This window comes from Polypterus senegalus, chromosome 5 (assembly GCF_016835505.1).
Source record: "Polypterus senegalus isolate Bchr_013 chromosome 5, ASM1683550v1, whole genome shotgun sequence".
NCBI classification, from domain to species: Eukaryota; Metazoa; Chordata; class Cladistia; order Polypteriformes; family Polypteridae; genus Polypterus; species Polypterus senegalus.
This window is the reverse complement of record NC_053158.1, coordinates 108,174,121-108,193,808: the sequence shown is the minus strand read 5'-3', so window position 1 is coordinate 108,193,808 and position 19,688 is coordinate 108,174,121. Positions and strand designations below refer to the sequence as shown.

The window sequence follows — 19,688 nt, the reverse complement described above, 5'->3', positions numbered from 1 at the left end:
TTCAGTTCAAAAAAAAAATCTATTTTATATGTTATATTACATTTTTTAGGGTTAATTGTCAATGTTCTGTCTGCTGTTAAATATATGAAGTGTGCATCACATGACCATATGTGAATCTCATTTGTTTTATGACTCATTTGTCACACTGGTTATGTGCAACTTCTTTAGTAAAATAAAGAGAATATTCTTATTTTAAATGGAATAAAATGTCTACATTTTTTTGTAAAAAAGTATAGAAATTAAAAACAAATCTTATGATTGTTATAATGTAGCAAAATGTTTTAAATATTAGCATTCCTTTTCAATAACTGAACAGATACTACTGTATATAAAGGTTTAACTTGCAAGGTAAAACTCAAAGGCACTGTTGAAAGAAACAAAGAGTCTTTTAAACTAATGGATATTAGTGCTATATATAGAGTAGCACATTAGGATAGAGTCTTACTGCAACTAGTAGCAAGTATAAGAAGCTAAGCTCTCCACTCATCAGTTGTCCGTTTAAAAATAGTTAATTGCAGGAAATGGTGAAAAATGCAATGCCGGAATATAAGAAATCTTTTACAAGGCTAAAAACACCAACACAGTGACAGTATTAACAAGATAATTATGTCTGACATATAAATACTGTTACATACAGAAATACTGATAGATCTAAAAAGGGAATTAAATATTTGTACAGTACAAGTTAATATAATTTAATCATTGCAATACATATATCAGAAATACAATTTTACTAAAGTTTAAGAGGTGTTAAGAAGTAATATTAACTCACCCATGCATAGTCCACCCTTTCCATCCTCTAGTACACTCATATTGTTAAAAACTAATTATTGCTTAGACAGAAAGTATCCACAAAAAAGAACAGAATGAAATGAGTTCAGAGAGAGCAAAGCAGGTGTCTCCATCACTGATCACTGAAAAATCCACAAGTAAAAATTATATTTACTAAAAATTAGGACACCTTATTTCTGCTTCCAAAGGTATGCACACCACATCCTACAATGTAAGAAACAAGATGTGCATCACCCAGCATCAAGACTTGATCTCTGATTGGAGCTGTATGAGGGAGGAGGATCTTCACATAATTCACTGCAAAACAACTGCCTGGAATGTTAATTCTAATGTCAGTTACACATATTTGTTTTAATCATTTATCTTCTTTGTTCAGAAACTTAAAATGAATCCTTAATTATAAAAAAAATAATATCTTGTAAACAAATTAAAAGATATACAGCTGAAGTATTCAAACTACAGGGTGGGGCATAAAGATCTCCCACATTTCGAAGAACTGTGTGGGCGTGGGGGTAGAGAGGTGGGGTAGGTCTCATTCGGTAGGTTAGGCTCTACCATTTTCAGTACCCATTATGAGTTGGACCGGTGAACATCGGGGCTTTGTTGTTCAAGTGCATTATAAGAACAACTGTTCTGTGATAGCGACACAGAAAGCGTTCCGTGCACGCTTTGCACTCGGTAAAAATGCATCTGTACCAGATTGGAAAACAATTTTGCTATGGATTTCTATGGAGTCCACACTGAAAAGAAAATCACCTGGCAGACCTACGACAGAACATGTGTGGTTTCAACAGGATGGGGCCACAGCTCACACAGTACAATGTTTGCTCAGAGTGTTGAGGGAAGTGTTCCCTTGTCATTTGGTCTTTTTAAGGGGAGACGTGGGGCGGCCAGCACGGTCACCAGATTTAAGCCCATGTGACTTCTTCCTTTGGGGATACCTAAAGGAAAAGAGTTTTCAAACATTGTCCTCAATCTCCTTACTTGTGTTTTTGAAGGAAAGGATCAGGTAGGAAATCAACGCCATTCCGCCACAGATGACCTGGGGCCTCATGTATAAACGGTGCGTACGCACAGAAATGTTGCGTAAGAATTTTTCCACGTTAAATCACGATGTATAAAATTTGGCGTAAAGCCACGCACTTTTCCACGTTACCTCATACCTTGTCGTACGCAAGTTCTCCGCTCGGTTTTGCAGACTGGCGGCACCCAGTGTCAAAGCAGTGCTACTGTTCCTGTGTGGCTACACCTTATTTTCCTGACGCGGTTTTATAAATACACTGAAACTAACCACATATTGTTTATTGGTGTAACGCATCTGATTGTAATTAACTTGTGAAATCCAACTAATAAACGTAGACCTAAGTTTGAACATTTTTAGTTCATTGGAAAGTATTTTTGTAATGCATGTAATAATAATAAAGTTCTCATTCCAACAGGTGTCACATCACAGACTATTGTAGTAATAAAATGCATTACCACAAATGTTCATGATGTGTCTGTCATCTTTTAGAATGACAGATGAAATACATATATGTCTTTTATATGCCAAATGGTATGCAATTTGTTAAAGAAGTGGTTAATGCTTGTGATGTGCCATCTGTAAGAATGACAAATGCAAAGCATTCTATTGCTACAATTGTTTGTGATGTGCCATCTGTTGAAATGACAGAGAAATAGCAGCCAGACGGACACACAGACACTTGTCCTTTAAGGTGCATTCTGAATAAAATGCTAAAAAATGTTTGTCATATTGTTAGGTGTAAGGAGATCCTATTTTTTTCTTCACTTAAATATCAGTAAACAAGTCACATCTCCAAAGACTAAACAACAAAAATTAGGTTAAAATTAATTCCTATTAATTTTAAGAAGAAGAAAATAATCTAATTAGAGGAAGAGATTACTACAAAAATCAGCCAATTTGGAATCACCAATCACTTAATCAGTACACCCCTAGGGATTAGAGAAGAAAACTGGAGTACTCTGAGGAAACTCAAATAGAAATATGAAAAAATGTTCAAATTCCACTCTGTCACTGGTTATAGGTTTGAAGGCAGTAGTTCTATACATTGTTCCACTGTCTTGCCTAATAAGCAGTATATAATAAAGAAAAAATGGTCTTCTTATATTAGACAACAGAGAAGAGCCAAACAGTTTTTACTTAGTGTTGGTTAAATCTCACACTCTAAAATGTAATTTATGCAGGGACACAAGCAACCTGCTGTGCTACACTGTCTAAAATTGGCAGCTGCAAATTTGGTTTTCTTTATTTAGAATTCAAATAATGCCAAGGAGTATAAGGGCAATATGTTGGACCTGTGCCTACATCTGGCCAATGCCTATGGCTCAAAGCCCCCCATAAGCTGGTGAAGGACACTTTGGTGATAATATTAGAGGACTCATCCTTGATTATTATAGTAATTTCAGCCTGAAAGCTGCTTTGAGAAGAACACACTGGTGAAATTGGCAGATCCAGGGTACAGAGACCTAAAGTCCAAGCAAATGATCTGTCAAAACCCAATTTATACATATAATGATGATTTCACAGTGACCACTCAGTCAGTGCCTGAAGGCAAATTATTCTTGCAGGTGCAAGATAGTAGCAAAGGAGAGAATTAAAACAAAACTGAGTGCCATTATGAATAATGCCACACATCCTCTCTCTGAAACACCAACACTGAGTACTTTCAGCCAACGAATTATTCAACTGAAATGTGTCAAATAATGCTCCTGGGGCTCCTTTATACCAACAGTAATACAACCATGCTCACTGTGACTGTGACATCCAGTTCAGAACTTTATTATTTTTTCTTGCTTTATCTTTCTGGTGTGTGCAGCTTTATTTAAATACAATGTGTTTATTTACTTACAATAATCTATCAACCCCATTTAAACACGAGTCATCTCTCAATTTTATTCAATTGTTCTATCCTAATGGTCAAGGTATTAGGTATCAACTTCGCAAACTGAAATTTGAAAAAAGAAATCTTTTTTTAAATCTGTAAGTAGGCATGAAATTAGTGGTATACTAAGGAAAATTACTGACATTAATATGGGACTGGAATTACTGTTGTGCTAAAGTAACAGTTACATTACCGAATACCCCCACTCCTAAATGAAGTAGTTATTTACAGACCTCAGCTGCTGTTAAAATATTTGCTTCAACTGTGTAAAAAACACCTTGATCCTGACCTTGCCATGTATCTTACTTTCATTAGGCAAAAGAAAGTTGTAATGCTACACTAAAGAGGAATATAAATAAAAACAAAATAAACTTTAGTTTTCATTCTTTGGTGCCTATAAAAAGCATTCACCCTTTTGAAATGTTCACATTTTATTGTTATACAGTACTGAATCGCAGTGGATATAATTTAGCTTTTTTGACAATGATTAACAGAAAAATACATTACAATGCCGAAGTAAAAACAGATCTCAGCAAAGTGCTATTAATTAATTATAGATGTTAACACATAATAATTCATCACACACTTGACCTATGTCACAATTATCACTGGTGTAGGTAATTAATTTTAACTAGTTAAATGGAGACCAACTTTCTGTAGTCGATGGGGTTCTATAAATGCACTTGTATCTGGAATGTCCAAATTGTAATGAGTCAGTATCTATCTACTTTTCAGGGAGTAGGTATAGAGCTGGTGCACTTGGAGGTCCATATCAATGTTCCACTGAACTGTTCTTATAACACAGAGGAACTATGCAAGAAAGGACAGAGCAGACTTTTTTTTTTTTCTTAGGAGACTGCATTCTTGAATGTGGGTAGTGACATTCATGGCATAACTCTGATGGCCAGTGCAATTTTTTACATTTGGTGTGCTGGGCCGGTAACATCACTTCAAAAGAGGCACAGTGAATTAACAAGCTGAACAAAAGCAAATTATGTGTTGCACTCTTGACCCCCTGGAGCTAATAGGAAAGGACAGGATGACAACAAAGCTGAGTGCTGCTATGAACAATGTTACACATCCTCTCTCTGACACACTAACACTGACAGCTTCCAGCCAATTAATTATTCAGCAGATGTGTGTCAGGAAATGCTACTGTGGCTCCTTTATATCAACAGCAATATGCCTGTGTAATGCCACTATAATGTGACTGTAACTGTAACTTTTTTTTAAATTTTGGTTTCCTTTTTAGTCATTCTGTTGTATATTTAAGATGAGTTTGTTATTTGTCATAATATAACAGTATTTAATTATTGATTGATTGATTGATTTATTAATTACTGTGCTTCTGTAAAAAGCAGAAAATTTCTCCCTGAGGACAAATGAAGTTATATCTATCTATGTATAATGGCTTAACCTACACAATAAAGATAAAACGAATTGTGAGAGAATAATTTAGAGGCAGCAATAGTTAAGTATTGTGGTTTGCAGTGGACATTGAAATATAAAAATATTTGTTTTAGAAATGTCATAAATAGACTGCTGAAACAGTCAAGTAAACAAGCAGACTGTTACAGGGGGGTGGTTCAAGAAACTGGCTTATGTTATGTTCTTTCATGCACCTAGTAAGACTTGATAGTTGGCATGCATACATTTTTCATAACAGAATAAGTACTGAATTCAAGCGATATTGAAGAATAAGGATATAATGGAAAAAGACCTATTTTAGGCAGGCTGTGCGCAGTGAGAAACCACCTCATGTCTTTTAGTCAATCAAAATATGATATGTAAGCATTAATTCAGCACTGTTATGCAAATTCAATTGTCTGTAAATATAACCCTATACCTGATTATGCTCTAACACAGCGCTTCCCAAACTCGGTCCTGGGTACCCACTGTGGCTGCAGGTTTTTGTTCAAACCAGCTTCTGTTTTTAATTGGAATCCTGGGCTAATTAAGTGAACTGTTATTTCCCAGGTTCTGTGTTTTGGGAACAATATAGAAATTAGAGAGAGAAACACAGAGAAAGGGCATAATATAATGAAATCAACAAAAGAGAGTTAAGCATTTAAATCTAGAACAAAAGCAGACATATTTATAAATGTCTTATAAATGTTAAAACCATGCTGCTGTGCTTTTCTGAATGTAGAATAAAAGAAAAAAATACCAGCTAATTAATTGAGATCAGTGTTATCAGCTGTTGTTACTGATTATGAATCTGGTTGTAACAAAAACCTGCAGCCACAGTGGGTCCCCAGGACTGAGTTTGGAAAGCACTGCTGAGACAGACTGCTGTGATGGATGCACCCTCTTCAGCATGGTGCTACATGGGCAAATAAATGACACAGCTAGACAAGCTTTCTCCTGCTTGATTACTGACTCCAAAAGGTTTTATCAAACTTGTCCTGGTAGAGGACAAGTTTCTTTTTTTTAATACATATGTTTAATTTATACCTCATAATACACCAAGCAACTATATGAATAGGTGATTAAAAAAGTACAGGTCAGGAAATGGATACAAAAAATACCCAAGTAACTGAAAATATCTAGGATTACAGTTAAATCAATTATTAGGAAACCGAAAGAGTATTGTACTCCTTCTGTAAGTCTGCCTAGACCAGGCTGTTATAAAAAAAACAAAAAAAAAAAAACAAACTGAGTGTGCCAGCAAAAAAATCTTACCAGTCACAGCTTCTAGGAGCCATTATGTAATTTTGAAGAGACCAAAATTTCTTCTTTCTGGCCAACAGACTAAACGCCATGTTTGGCACAAGTCATACAGTTGCACATTATCAAAAATGCACCATCTCTACTGTGAAGCATGGTAGTGTTTGCATTATGTTGTGCAGATGCATCTCTGCAACAGGCCCTGGAAGGCTTGTGAGGTTAGAGAGCAAAATGAATGCAGTAAAATACAGAGAGATCTTACAGCAACCTCACACATTCTGTAAGAAACCTGTACCTAGGGAAAATATTTATTTCCCAGAAAGATAACAACCCTAAGAATAAAGACAAAGCTACACCAGAATGACAGAAAATTCTTTGTGAGTTGTGGTAATCAAATCTCAAAGACACATGATATCCGATATGGTGTTCCACAAGGCTCTATCCTGGGTCCGCTGCTTTTCTCAATCTACATGCTTCCGTTAGGTCAGATTATCTCAGGTTACAACGTGAGTTACCACAGCTATGCTGATGACACACAGCTGTACTTATCAATAGCACCTGATGACTCCGACTCTTTCGATACACTAACACAATGTCTTACTAGTATTTCTGAATGGATGAATAGTAATTTTCTCAAACTAAATAAAGAGAAAACTGAAATTTTAGTAACTGGCAATAATGGATTCAATGAGGTTATCAGAAATAAACTTGATGCATTAGGATTAAAAGTTAAGACGGACGTAAAAAACTTAGGGGTAACTGTTGACTGTAATCTGAATTTTAAATCGCATATTCATCAGACCACTAGGACAGCATTTTTTCACTTAAGAAACATAGCAAAAGTTAGACCTCTTATATCATTGAAAGATGCTGAGAAATTAATTCACGCTTTTGTTTTCAGTAGACTAGATTACTGTAACGCACTCCTCTCAGGACTACCCAAAAAAGACATAAATCACTTGCAACGAGTGCAGAATGCAGCTGCTAGAATCCTAACTAGGAAAAGAAAATCCAAACACATTTCTCCAGTTTTGATGTCACTACACTGGTTGCCTGTGTCATTCAGGATTGACTTTAAAATACTGCTTATGGTTTATAAAGCCTTAAATAATCTCGCTTCATCTTATATATCGGAATGCCTGACATGTTATATTCCAAATCGTAACCTTAGATCTTCAAATGAGTGTCTCTTTAGAATTCCAAAAGCTAAACTTAAAAGAAGTGGTGAGGCGGCCTTCTGCTGTTATGCACCTAAAATCTGGAATAGCCTGCCAATAGGAATTCGCCAGGCAAATACAGTAGAGCACTTTAAAAAAACTGCTGAAAACACATTACTTTAACATGGCCTTTTTATAACTTCACTTTAACTTAATACTGATACTCTGTATGTTCAATTCTTCATACTTCATAACTATTCATGGTGGCTATAAAATTCGTACTGACCCCTACTCTCTCTTCTGTTTCTTTTTCCGGTTTCTTTGTGGTGGCGGCCTGCGTCACCACCACCTACTCAAAGCATCATGATGCACCAACATTGATGGACTGAAAGCCAGAAGTCTACGTGACCATCATTATCAGGTCCTTCCATGAAAACCCTAAATACAAAGAGGACTGTTTGATTTATGTTAGGTAGACTGGGCGGTCTCATGGTCTGGAACCCCTACAGATTTTATTTTTTTTCTCCAGCTTTTGGAGTTTTTTTTTTCTGTCCACCTGGCCATCGGACCTTACTTATTCTATGTTAATTAATGTTGACTTATGTTTATTTTTTATTGTGTCTTCTATTTTTCTATTCATTTTGTAAAGCACTTTGAGCTACATTTTTTGTATGAAAATGTGCTATATAAATAAATGTTGATTGATTGATTGATTGACTTAAATACAACAACATTAAATGTCCTAATGATCTCTCAAACCAATTCAGAATGTGTGGTTGCATTTCAAAAAAATATTCACTCAAGATCCCTATGCATCTTGATAGAGCTTGAACAGTTTTGCAAGGAAGAAAGAGATCTATCACCACAGATTTAAGGATATTATTGTTGCCAAACATGCACCAACTAAAATTAGGATTTGGGGGGCTGAATACTTCAGTCAATCATTTTGTATTTCATGTTTTGTTATTAATTTAGACCACTTTCAAGAGTTTTTTTCTGTTGATTAATATCAAATAAGCCAAATTAAACCCAGTGTTTCAATATTGCATAATATGAATGACACAGAATATGAATTTCAACTCCAGCCAAGGAAGGTACCCTGACTGAAACATGATACTAACAAAATACCAACTGTCAACTGCTTGTGCAGTCATACACATGAATTAATCACTCTGTATTGTCACTGCCTGAAATAAATATCTTTTGCTATTATGGTTTATGAAATTTTTGACTACTATATAGTTGCAACTTTCAACAAGGATTGTGCAGTTTGATAGCTGCATTGATTTATGATTAATACATTATAGTTCAAAATAAATCATAGTAAGAAAGAAAAATCAACAATGATTTTTAAATCTTTTAAAAATATACATAAGGGAAATTTCCAGAGCGCTACTTTACTTATAAATGCTAAATGAGCTGAAATTATCTTATAAACAGGAACAAGCTAATAAATAATTTGATTCTGAAAATATGACTAATTCCATTGAAATATTTTGTGAAATAATTATAATATACTGTATATTCTGTAATATTTTTACTGAAACTAGGGGGCTTTGCCTCCTGCTTGCTTCTCTTTGAAGGAAATCTTTAACAGCAGCTGAGGTCTGTATAATAGAGAGACAAAGATTTGTGAATTTGACATTATCTGTTGCTCATATTAGTTTGCCATGAACAATTAAATGGAAATATTTTTGTAGTTTGCTGAAAGACTGCAGAAACTTACAGATGATGCATTAAGCATAAATATATAAACAATAATGAAAATAATTTGTATCTCATAAAATAATATATAAAAACTAGTGTTATTTAATATTAATCATTGAAAGGCGGGTTGGATAATGGATGGATGGATGTATGTACATACTTTACCGTTAATATTATTAATTATTTTTGGTAAGAGTAAAGGACTGTGGGATCTAGGCCAGCTACATTTCACCTACATTACTCCCTTAGTTAATCAGAAGATCCAGACATCTCCTCCCAGCTGGTTTGAACTGTACACTCTCTCTGTCTAAACTCTTCTAGAAATCTGTGCAGAACTCTACCCGTTCTTCTTAGCTCTCAGCCTGCTTCTGCTCATGCTCAGTTTTTAGTTTCCTTCCTTCCGATTTATTTTTCTCCTTTCTCACCTACCTCTCCCCTTTTTTATTTCTGTGGTTAACCCCAGCTGATGCCATACAATTGCCACACCACTAAACGGCAATCAACTCATTAAGGTGAGTGCACATGCATGCATACCGATTAACCAGCAGGGTAAGTAAAAAAAAACAAAAAAAAAACAAAACTCAAAGCAATATATAACAGAACAAAGCCAGCTGCACCTCCCAATTGTAGTCCAGGAAGTTTGAAAATTGTTTGTTGTTGAACTGAACACTCTGCAACATTGGCCAACAGGTGGAGGCCATGTTAACCTAGCCTCAACAAATTTGTTAATGAAGAGTATCTCTGTATATTCTGACAGATTAAGGAGTTGCCTGGGATGAGAAGCCGTTTGAATTTTACAACCTCAAATAGACCTTTTTCCTACTCATTTGGCAGACACTGATTCTACATGCAAAAGCTGCACTTTCTCTTGTAACTATGAATCACTGCATCACTCATTCTCTCTCCCCAGCATCCACTCTGAGCACAGCACCCTCTCCACAGCATCAATATGTGTATATACTACTGTTTCCAGGCTCTTATATTACCCATACCTGTGTGAAGTATAAGAAGTGAATATAATTGACTGTGTAGAATGGAATGTCTTACCGGTAGTTATGTTTCTGCCTACAAAACTGCAGTTGACAAGTTAATGAGCCTAGAAAATTGAGTACACTTCACTACAAGCAAAGTTCTTCACTTGAATCTAGATCAAAGGCAACCACCAGTCCATTTACAATCAGCAGACATCTTAACAAAGGCTAAGTAATGCAAAGTTTTTCATCTGAGCCAGGATCAAACTACTGCTGTATTGTTTTCTCATGCTTTACTGTGTAACAGTCTCAATAGTAACTGACTGTGTTATGTAAACCTGTAGCTTTTACACACTTTTTATAATAAAAATCCATTCTTGTGATCAAATTTTTAATGAATTAAAAATTTTTTAAAAGTAAATAATTGCAATTAATTTTACAAAAACAAATCAAATAAACAAAATATGTGAATGATGCCCTCTCCATCTCCCACACCAAAAATATAAGGAAAATGTTAAGAAAAAGATGAGTGCAGGCAATTCTAGAACACTGGCCACAAGAGAAAGAGGCAGACCAATCACTAAGCCAAAAACATTCATGGGGTAATGCCAAAAAAGGATTTTGAGATCCAAACTTTATCAGCTACCAGTCATCTAGCTTCCCACCAGCTGAGCACTAGACATCCATTTCAAATATTCTAATTACATACACCTACAATGCAGTTTACACATTTGCTTAAGCAAAATGGCATATCAGGTACATGGCATCTGCCACTAAGGAGGAAGGCTGAGTCCAGTGGCCAGGTGAATGATCCTTTGGTGGAGCTGTGCTACTTGTTGAATTCTCTCTCTCTCTCTCTGGTACAATATGAGTTTGAATGTTTTTGTTCATGTGTTCTGTTATGGGATGTTGACCTATTCAGAGTTCTTTTCTGCACTACATCCAATGCTACTGATGCAGCGAAAACACAACACAGTCACTTGTACTTTGTGCACATTTCACAAGATTCCACGTTTTTAATTTCATTTGTATAGACTCTTGCTTCTGAATTGGACAAACCCAAGTACCTATTGCACATAAAGATGAAAGACGCCTCACGCCTGGACAAACTTGTTAAGAAGGCAGGCTCCATTGTAGGATTAAAGTTGGACAGTTTAACATCTGTGGCAGAGCGACAGGCACTAAGCAAACTCCTGTCAATCATGAATAATCCACTGCATCCACTTAACAGTGTCATCTCCAGGCAGAGGAGTAGCTTCAGTGACAGACTTTTGTCACTGTCCTGCTCCACTGACAGACTGAGGAGATCGTTCCTCCCCACACTATCGACTCTTCAATTCCACCGGAGTAAATGCAACATTAATTTTATTTTAATTTTTTTTCATTTTATTACTATTTAATTTAATATTGTTTCTTTGTATCAGTATACTGCTGCTGGATTATGTGAATTTCCCCTTGGGATTAATAAAGTATCTATCTATCTATCTATCTATCTATCTACATTTGATGGATTCACATTAGACAAGCACAGGATTTGTGTATGCAGTTTAGTTTATAATTCATGCTGAGAATACCCAACTATACTTCTGCAAAACATGTTATGAATTTACTAAAATTAAATTTACTTTCTGATGGAATTTTGATTTTATTTTTGTTCTTCCTCTCTTCTTACTGCTACAAACATGATGAAAACTATCATTGTATGTACTCCATTAAGACAGAAGTATATGCATTTGCAATGCCGCTAGAAACTGTTCAAAGTCAAAATGTTGTCTACAGGATGGAGTCCAGGACATCGAACAAACTTGGAAGCTACACCAGTATTTCACTAGTAACTAGACTTTAGAAAATACAACTGCCATGGTTTGGAGAGGGGGGTTATGCAGTATTAAGCCATGATGTGTCAAGGAGGAACTGAACTGAGATTCAACTGTAGGTGCCAAAATTCTTACAACCCAATGACATGCCATAAAAGCACCATATATTAAAGGATCAAATTTTCAAACCCATGACCTCACGTTCAAAGAGGGACAATGATAACTGAAAGGGAACAAGGGAAATTAAGATGGTACGATAATAGAAGGATAAATCAAGGGTAGAATGCTTAATGGAAGGACCTTTGGAATTCTAGGGAAAATTGGAAAGGAAGAATCTGACCTTAGACCAATACTTCACAGAATTAAAAAAGAGTAGCATGGCAATGACAAAATTAAGTGGGGAATAAAACAATTGAAAGTTACATACAAAGATAGACAGGGAGGTTGAGAAAGAAATAGAGTGGTGATCAAGAGGGGAAAACATGCCTTTATGCCCTTTTAAAATGCAGCAGTAGTCTTCCAAGGTAATGTCCTGCACTATTAATAGAGACCTCCTTTCCAAGGTAGAGACGTAGAGGAGAAAGAGAAGAAAAATGATAAAGGTTATAAAAGGTGAGAAAAGAGGAATTGGACCAGCTAATTTTCTAACCAGTTCTACTCCCATCTAGGAACTAAACAAGGTAGGGTACTTGGAGAAATTGATTTGGGTCGGGTTTTCAAGAAAAGGCAGTATGGCACAGCACAAACTTCCTACCAGCAATCTCTTGTAGTACATAACAAAATACACTGATCTCACACCCACCTCAGTCAAGTGTTTAGAAGCAAAGGTTTCACTGCACTCAAATAATCACACCACACTTCTGAGAGTGTGCAAAAGCCTCACTCAGGTATGAATTATTGCTTGCTCCCAAACTATGGCATATCTTTGGCTGGGAGCTAGGATTATAATTTTTTTTTGTGAGAGACAGATGAAGTATAATTTCTTTTTTTTAACATTTAAACTTAAGACAGTAAACAATCCAAAAAGTGACCATTAAACATATATGTTAACATATATATTAAACCCCAAAGAGTGTGTTTATATATATATATATACACATACATATATACATATATATACATATATACACACACACATATATATATACATATATACACACATATATATATATATATATATATATATATATATGTATATATATATATATATATATATATATATATATATATATATATATATATATATATATATATATATATATATATATATATATATATATATATATATATATATATATATATATATATATATATATATATATATATATATATATATATATATATATATATATATATATATACATACATATATATACATATATACATATATATATACATATATATATATATATACATATATATATATATATACATATATATATATATATATATATATATATATATATATATATATATATATATATATATATATATATATATATATATATATATACATATATATATATATATATACATATATATATATATATATATATACATATACATATATATATATATATATACATACATATATATATATATATATACATATATATATATATATATATATATATATATATATATATATATATATATATATATACATACATATATATATATACATATATATATACATACATATATATATACACATATATATATACATATATATATATATATACATATATATATACATACATATATATATACACACATATATATATATATATATATATATCCGTGCTTTGCAGCGCAGAAGTAGTGTGTTAAAGAAGTTATGAAAAAGAAAAGGGAACGTAACATGATTGTCAATATACAGTAATTGTTTTGTGAGTGTTATGAGTGTTGCTGTCATCAAGGATTTGATTATCATTATTTCCTTCAATCAGGTTAGTATTTGTAGGATGTGTTGTGTTCAAGTTACATTCCGTGTTTGTCAATCGTTGTAAAGATAACAGGCTTCATTCATCGATTTGTTTCTTACTGCATCGATAAACAGCTCGTCTTCCTCTTTATCTGAGACCTGACACACTGCATGCACAGGTTTTTTTTAACACTGTCTTCCTTTAGCGGGACATTGACTTTTTCCACCGTGTGCTTTGTTCCCGCAGTAGCTGCACTTATGAATATGTTTGTATGTGTCACACGCTTCATATTTTTTTGCTGCCTTCTCAATTGTGTAATTTGGTTTTTGTTCAGCACTCTTTGGAACTGTAGCTTATTGTCTGTGCACTGCGTCAGTTCACGTGAGCCGCTCTGTGTACATGCATTGAAGTTCCCAGTTACCATCTCGTGCGATGCCCACGGCTGTATTTAATGTTAGCTAAGACCCGGCACTTAAAAGTTTCTCTCGCAGTTTCGCTGAGTTTGTGCCAAACACCACCCTGACCATCTCATCTTCGTCTGCATAAGCACAGTCCTTCACCCGTGAATATTTAGCGGCAGTGTTTCTATTGGATTGCCGCTGACGGACGGCCTTATATGGGCAGGCACTACCCACGGCTATCGAGCAGAAGTCTATTATAGTATATGGATGAAAAAATAGGTTCCAGTTATGACCATTACGTGTAAAATTTCGAAATGAAACCTGCCCAACTTTTGTAAGTAAGCTGTAAGGAATGAGCCTACCAAATTTCAGCCTTCTACCTACATGGGAAGTTAGAGAATTAGTGATGAGTCAGTGAGTGAGTGAGTCAGTGAGGGCTTTGCCTTTTATTAGTATAGATACATAGTGGTGAAAGTGTAAGCACTTTTTCTCAAGTCCAATCAACTATGATTTCACTTGACTTACTTAAAAAAAAGAACTTAATTATGACTTGAGACCTGAAGGTTAACACTTGAAGATCATTTGGGACTTGCATATGAAGGATTTACTCCCATCTCCAGTAAGCAGATTATTTAAGGGCATTATATCTTTTTAGAAAGGTCCAATTGTGAAACTACTGAATACATTTTTTTGTAAATGCACAGTCATTGTACCTTTTGCATTGTCAAAACTGGCTTTTCAGATACAGGATCATGGGGAACTGGAATCTACTGTACAATAAAAACCTTATATGGGATGCAAGTTCATCTCCAAGAATACTTTCACTCACCATCAGTTTTCAATTAACCTAAAATGTACTTCTTTGGGATATGAAAAGAAACATACTGTAAGTACAGAAAGAAAACATAATATATTCAGAAAAATGTGCTAACCTCTGGGCTGGGAACAGAACCCCATGTTTCTGAGGTTGTGCTGTATTAATCTTATACAATTCACCACTACACTGTCTCAAAGTCACTGTTATATTCTTTTGAGCCTTAAAAAGATTTCTAATTATGTAACCAGTCTTGTAATACTTTTTTTTTATCTCGGTTAAACATTAAGATAAACTGAAGCATCCACAAAATCCTCCTTCCCTTAACATTTAATACATTGTTAAAAAAGTACAGTAGTTGAATAGATAGCATAATCTATACATTTGATCCAAAGATAAAAAATATCCTTATCTCATATCCTTAAATATAATTTATGCATGATTTAACTTGGCTATTTAAATCATTTAATGCACTGTACTATAACACAAAACAATACAATTTAATAAGTTTATTGAGGCAAAATACATTTTAAGGTGTGATTTTTTTTTTCTTAATGTGGAATCTGTCTGTATTTATGCTTCCAAATTATAACTTTATTTTCTCATTAATAAAGAATACTTACCAAAATATCAGAAAAAACTGTTTATTTTAGAATATTATATTTTCTTTTGGTCTAATTTGTATTAATGCAAAGAATGACTGCGTAAGTTTCAGTTTCTTTGCATGGTAATATATTAAGAACAAATTTTCTTTTTTTTTTTCTTTCTTCTTTTCTTCAGTGAAGTGTTACATATAGTTTGTTAGCTTCTTAACTATTAACCCCCTAGTTATAGACATGAACTCAAGTGATATCAGCTCTGAATCTGAACTAGCAGTATAATAATGATTATGGGGTGTGCCTAAACAACAAACAAAAAACTTTCCTTTTGTTGACATCTTATCACTTAAATTAATTTTCTGGTACTGTATTTCAAAAGCTAAAAATAGTGAATAATTAGCAAATACAAAGGATACTCTATGCAGAGACAGACTACTGTAAACAGTTCTAAAAGGCAGTGACCACCTGTGATCTCTTTACACGGGGTAAATTAATGGAAAGCAATATTTATTAATGTTTTTGACTCTCTTATGTATTTACTTTCTTAATGCTAAAACATTTTTGAAACATTACACTCACAAAAAACAACACATGCCAACATTTGCAATAGATTATAAAAACTGTGGTCAAAGTCCAGCATTACTGTGTAACCACAGATTCAACAGTGAGAAAGCCTAACTGTACACTACACAGCAGCAGGTTAAAACTGTAAGGATAAGCACATTTTCTCAAAGATACAGTGGTGTGAAAAACTATTTGACCCCTTCCTGATTTCTTATTCTTTTGCATGTTTGTCACACAAAATGTTTCTGATCATCAAACACATTTAACCATTAGTCAAATATAACACAAGTAAACACAAAATGCAGTTTTTAAATGATGGTTTTTATTATTTAGGGAAAAAAAAACCAAACATACATGGCCCTGTGTGAAAAAGTAATTGCCCCTGAACCTAATAACTGGTTGGGCCACTCTTAGCAGTAATAACTGCAATCAAGCGTTTGTGATAACTTGCAATGAGTCTTTTACAGCGCTCTGGAGGAATTTTGGCCCACTCATCTTTGCAGAATTGTTGTAATTCAGCTTTATTTGAGGGTTTTCTAGCATGAACCGCCTTTTTAAGGTCATGCCATAGCATCTCAATTGGATTCACTCAGGACTTTGACTAGGCCACTCCAAAGTCTTCATTTTGTTTTTCTTCAGCCATTCAGAGGTGGATTTGCTGGTGTGTTTTGGGTCATTGTCCTGTTGCAGCACCCAAGATCGCTTCAGCTTGAGTTGACGAACAGATGGCCGGACATTCTCCTTCAGGATTTTTTGGTAGACAGTAGAATTCATGGTTCCATCTATCACAGCAAGCCTTACAGGTCCTGAAGCAGCAAAACAACCCCAGACCATCACGCTACCACCACCATATTTTACTGTTGGTATGATGTTCTTTTTCTGAAATGCTGTGTTCCTTTTACGCCAGATGTAACGGGACATTTGCCTTCCAAAAAGTTCAACTTTTGTCTCATCAGTCCACAAGGTATTTTCCCAAAAGTCTTGGCAATCATTGACATGTTTCTTAGCAAAATTGAGACGAGCCCTAATGTTCTTTTTGCTTAACAGTGGTTTGCGTCTTGGAAATCTGCCATGCAGGCCGTTTTGCCCAGTCTCTTTCTTATGGTGGAGTCGTGAACACTGACCTTAATTGAGGCAAGTGAGGCCTGCAGTTCTTTAGACGTTGTCCTGGGGTCTTTGTGACCTCTCGGATGAGTCGTCTCTGCGCTCTTGGGGTAATTTTGGTTGGCCGGCCATTCCTGGGAAGGTTCACCACTGTTCCATGTTTTTGCCATTTGTGGATAATGGCTCTCACTGTGGTTCGCTGAAGTCCCAAAGCTTTAGAAATGGCTTTATAACCTTTACCAGACTGATAGATCTCAATTACTTCTGTTCTCATTTGTTCCTGAATTTCTTTGGATCTTGGCATGATGTCTAGCTTTTGAGGTGCTTTTGGTCTACTTCTCTGTGTCAGGCAGCTCCTATTTAAGTGATTTCTTGATTGAAACAGGTGTGCCAGTAATCAGGCCTGGGGGTGGCTACGGAAATTGAACTCAGGTGTGATACACCACAGTTAGGTTATTTTTTAACAAGGGGGCAATTACTTTTTCACACAGGGCCATGTAGGTTTGGATTTTTTCTCCCTAAATAATAAAACCATCATTTAAAACTGAATTTTGTGTTTACTTGTGTTATATTTGACTAATGGTTAAATGTGTTTGATGATCAGAAACATTTTGTGTGACAAACATGCAAAAGAATAAGAAATCAGGAAGGGGGCAAATAGTTTTTTACACCACTGTATATAACACATTTAATGTAATAATGTATCAGGGACAGAAAACTTTAAACTTGAAAACAAAGAAGAAAAAGTTTTCAATTACTTTTCAAATTTGTTCACACACCTAACAAAAAAAAAATATATGGGAAAACCACATGTACAATGTGAGGATAGTTTCAGTATTCGAGGTATTTTCTGCAAAAAAGGAAATGAAAATTAAAATTATAAAATGAAAATGTAATCTCTCTTTTACCATATATTTTTCAACGTCTATGAGCAATACTGAAACAGGGATTTATTCATTTTGAGTATTTAAATTTTGTTGCTTACTTACTGCAGCCCTAATGGAAAAGGAAATATGAAAGAAATTTTCATTTTCATTTTAGTGGTTATTATGTATGTCAGGAAGGAAAATCAAATATAATATGGGGATTGCATTTTTATTTTAATTATGACACTGACAACGCCGTGACAGGCATGGATGAATGAAATGACAAAGGGGTGATTTAAATTTACTTTTAAAATTTTCATAAATGACCTATGTAAAATGAAATTGTAAAAGCCATTATTTCATTTTATTTTAAATTTTTGCAGCATCCTTGTAAACAAGTTAAGGACTATCTCTAAGCAAAAGCAAGGCTTCACTTTTAGCAGTGGGCAAGTGTTCAAAATATAAGCAGATCCTGTATATTTATCTTTCTGTTGAATGAGGGAATTGTTTTCGTGGCTACTTCTGGACAGCATTTTGACACGAGCCGTACATCTCACCTATTTACTGTTTATTTTGAAATGACATATATTATGAGACCCATTTTTCTCAGGTCTTTTGACAACAAATCTAACCACATCTTTGGCCTCCTTCAGGGCCATCCATCATGGTCTATCCCTTCAACCTATTAACCTTTGGATTTCTCTCCATGTGCCTGAAACATCTTAAGTTTGTTTTTATCTGGGAACACCTGTTGCCTCCACACTAAGACTTTCTCTCAACTCAGCTTTCATCTTTCTTTCACCACATCCATCTGAGCATTCTAATCTCTGTCCTTAAACAACTTTCATAAGGTTTTTTTTTTAATGCCACAGAGGCTCATTTAGATGTCAGAATGGGGACAGCTCACAGAATTTCCTTAATGCATCTCTCACCCTTTCTACACTGTTGTGCTTGTGCAGCCAGGGGCCTCATGCATAACGCCGTGCATAGAATTCGCACTATAACATGACATAAGCACAAAAGCAGAAATGTGCTTATGCACAGAAAAATCCAGATGTAGGAATCTGTGCGTACTCCAACTTCCACGTTGTTCTGCTCCATAAATCCCGTCCAGCGTGAAAAGTAACGCACGTGTACATGCCTGCTGTCCCGCCCCAATTCCTCCCAGAATTACGTCTCTTTAAATATGCAAATCAATATAAATAGCCCTTAAGCTCAGCATTGTGTGAAAAGACAATGGGAAAAGCACAGGGGAAAATATAAGAATTTCAGCGAATACCAAGTGGAGGCAAAGAAAAACATACTATTTGTTGATTTAAACAGTGGTATAAACAACAAAAGGAAGCTGATCGACTGACATTGCGTGTCGGAGAAACTCGAAAGCTCAAGTTCACAAAGTCG

The 19,688-nt window shown here is 34.8% G+C and overlaps 1 protein-coding gene across 5 annotated transcripts in view; it reads right to left on the bottom strand.

Moving 5' to 3' along the window:
• The window catches only part of slc12a7b (solute carrier family 12 member 7b), a 275,222-nt gene that overhangs the window by 127,714 nt on the left and 127,820 nt on the right, over nt 1–19,688 (bottom strand). Inside the window, exon 1 of one of the 5 annotated variants that reach the window (XM_039753210.1) lies at nt 773–863. The exons of the other annotated variants lie outside the window; for them this stretch is intronic. Coding sequence (XP_039609144.1) covers nt 773–812 — 40 coding nt within the window. The 5' untranslated portion in view covers nt 813–863. Of the gene's footprint in view, nt 1–772; nt 864–19,688 lie in introns of those variants that run through there. 5 annotated transcript variants of the gene reach the window in all.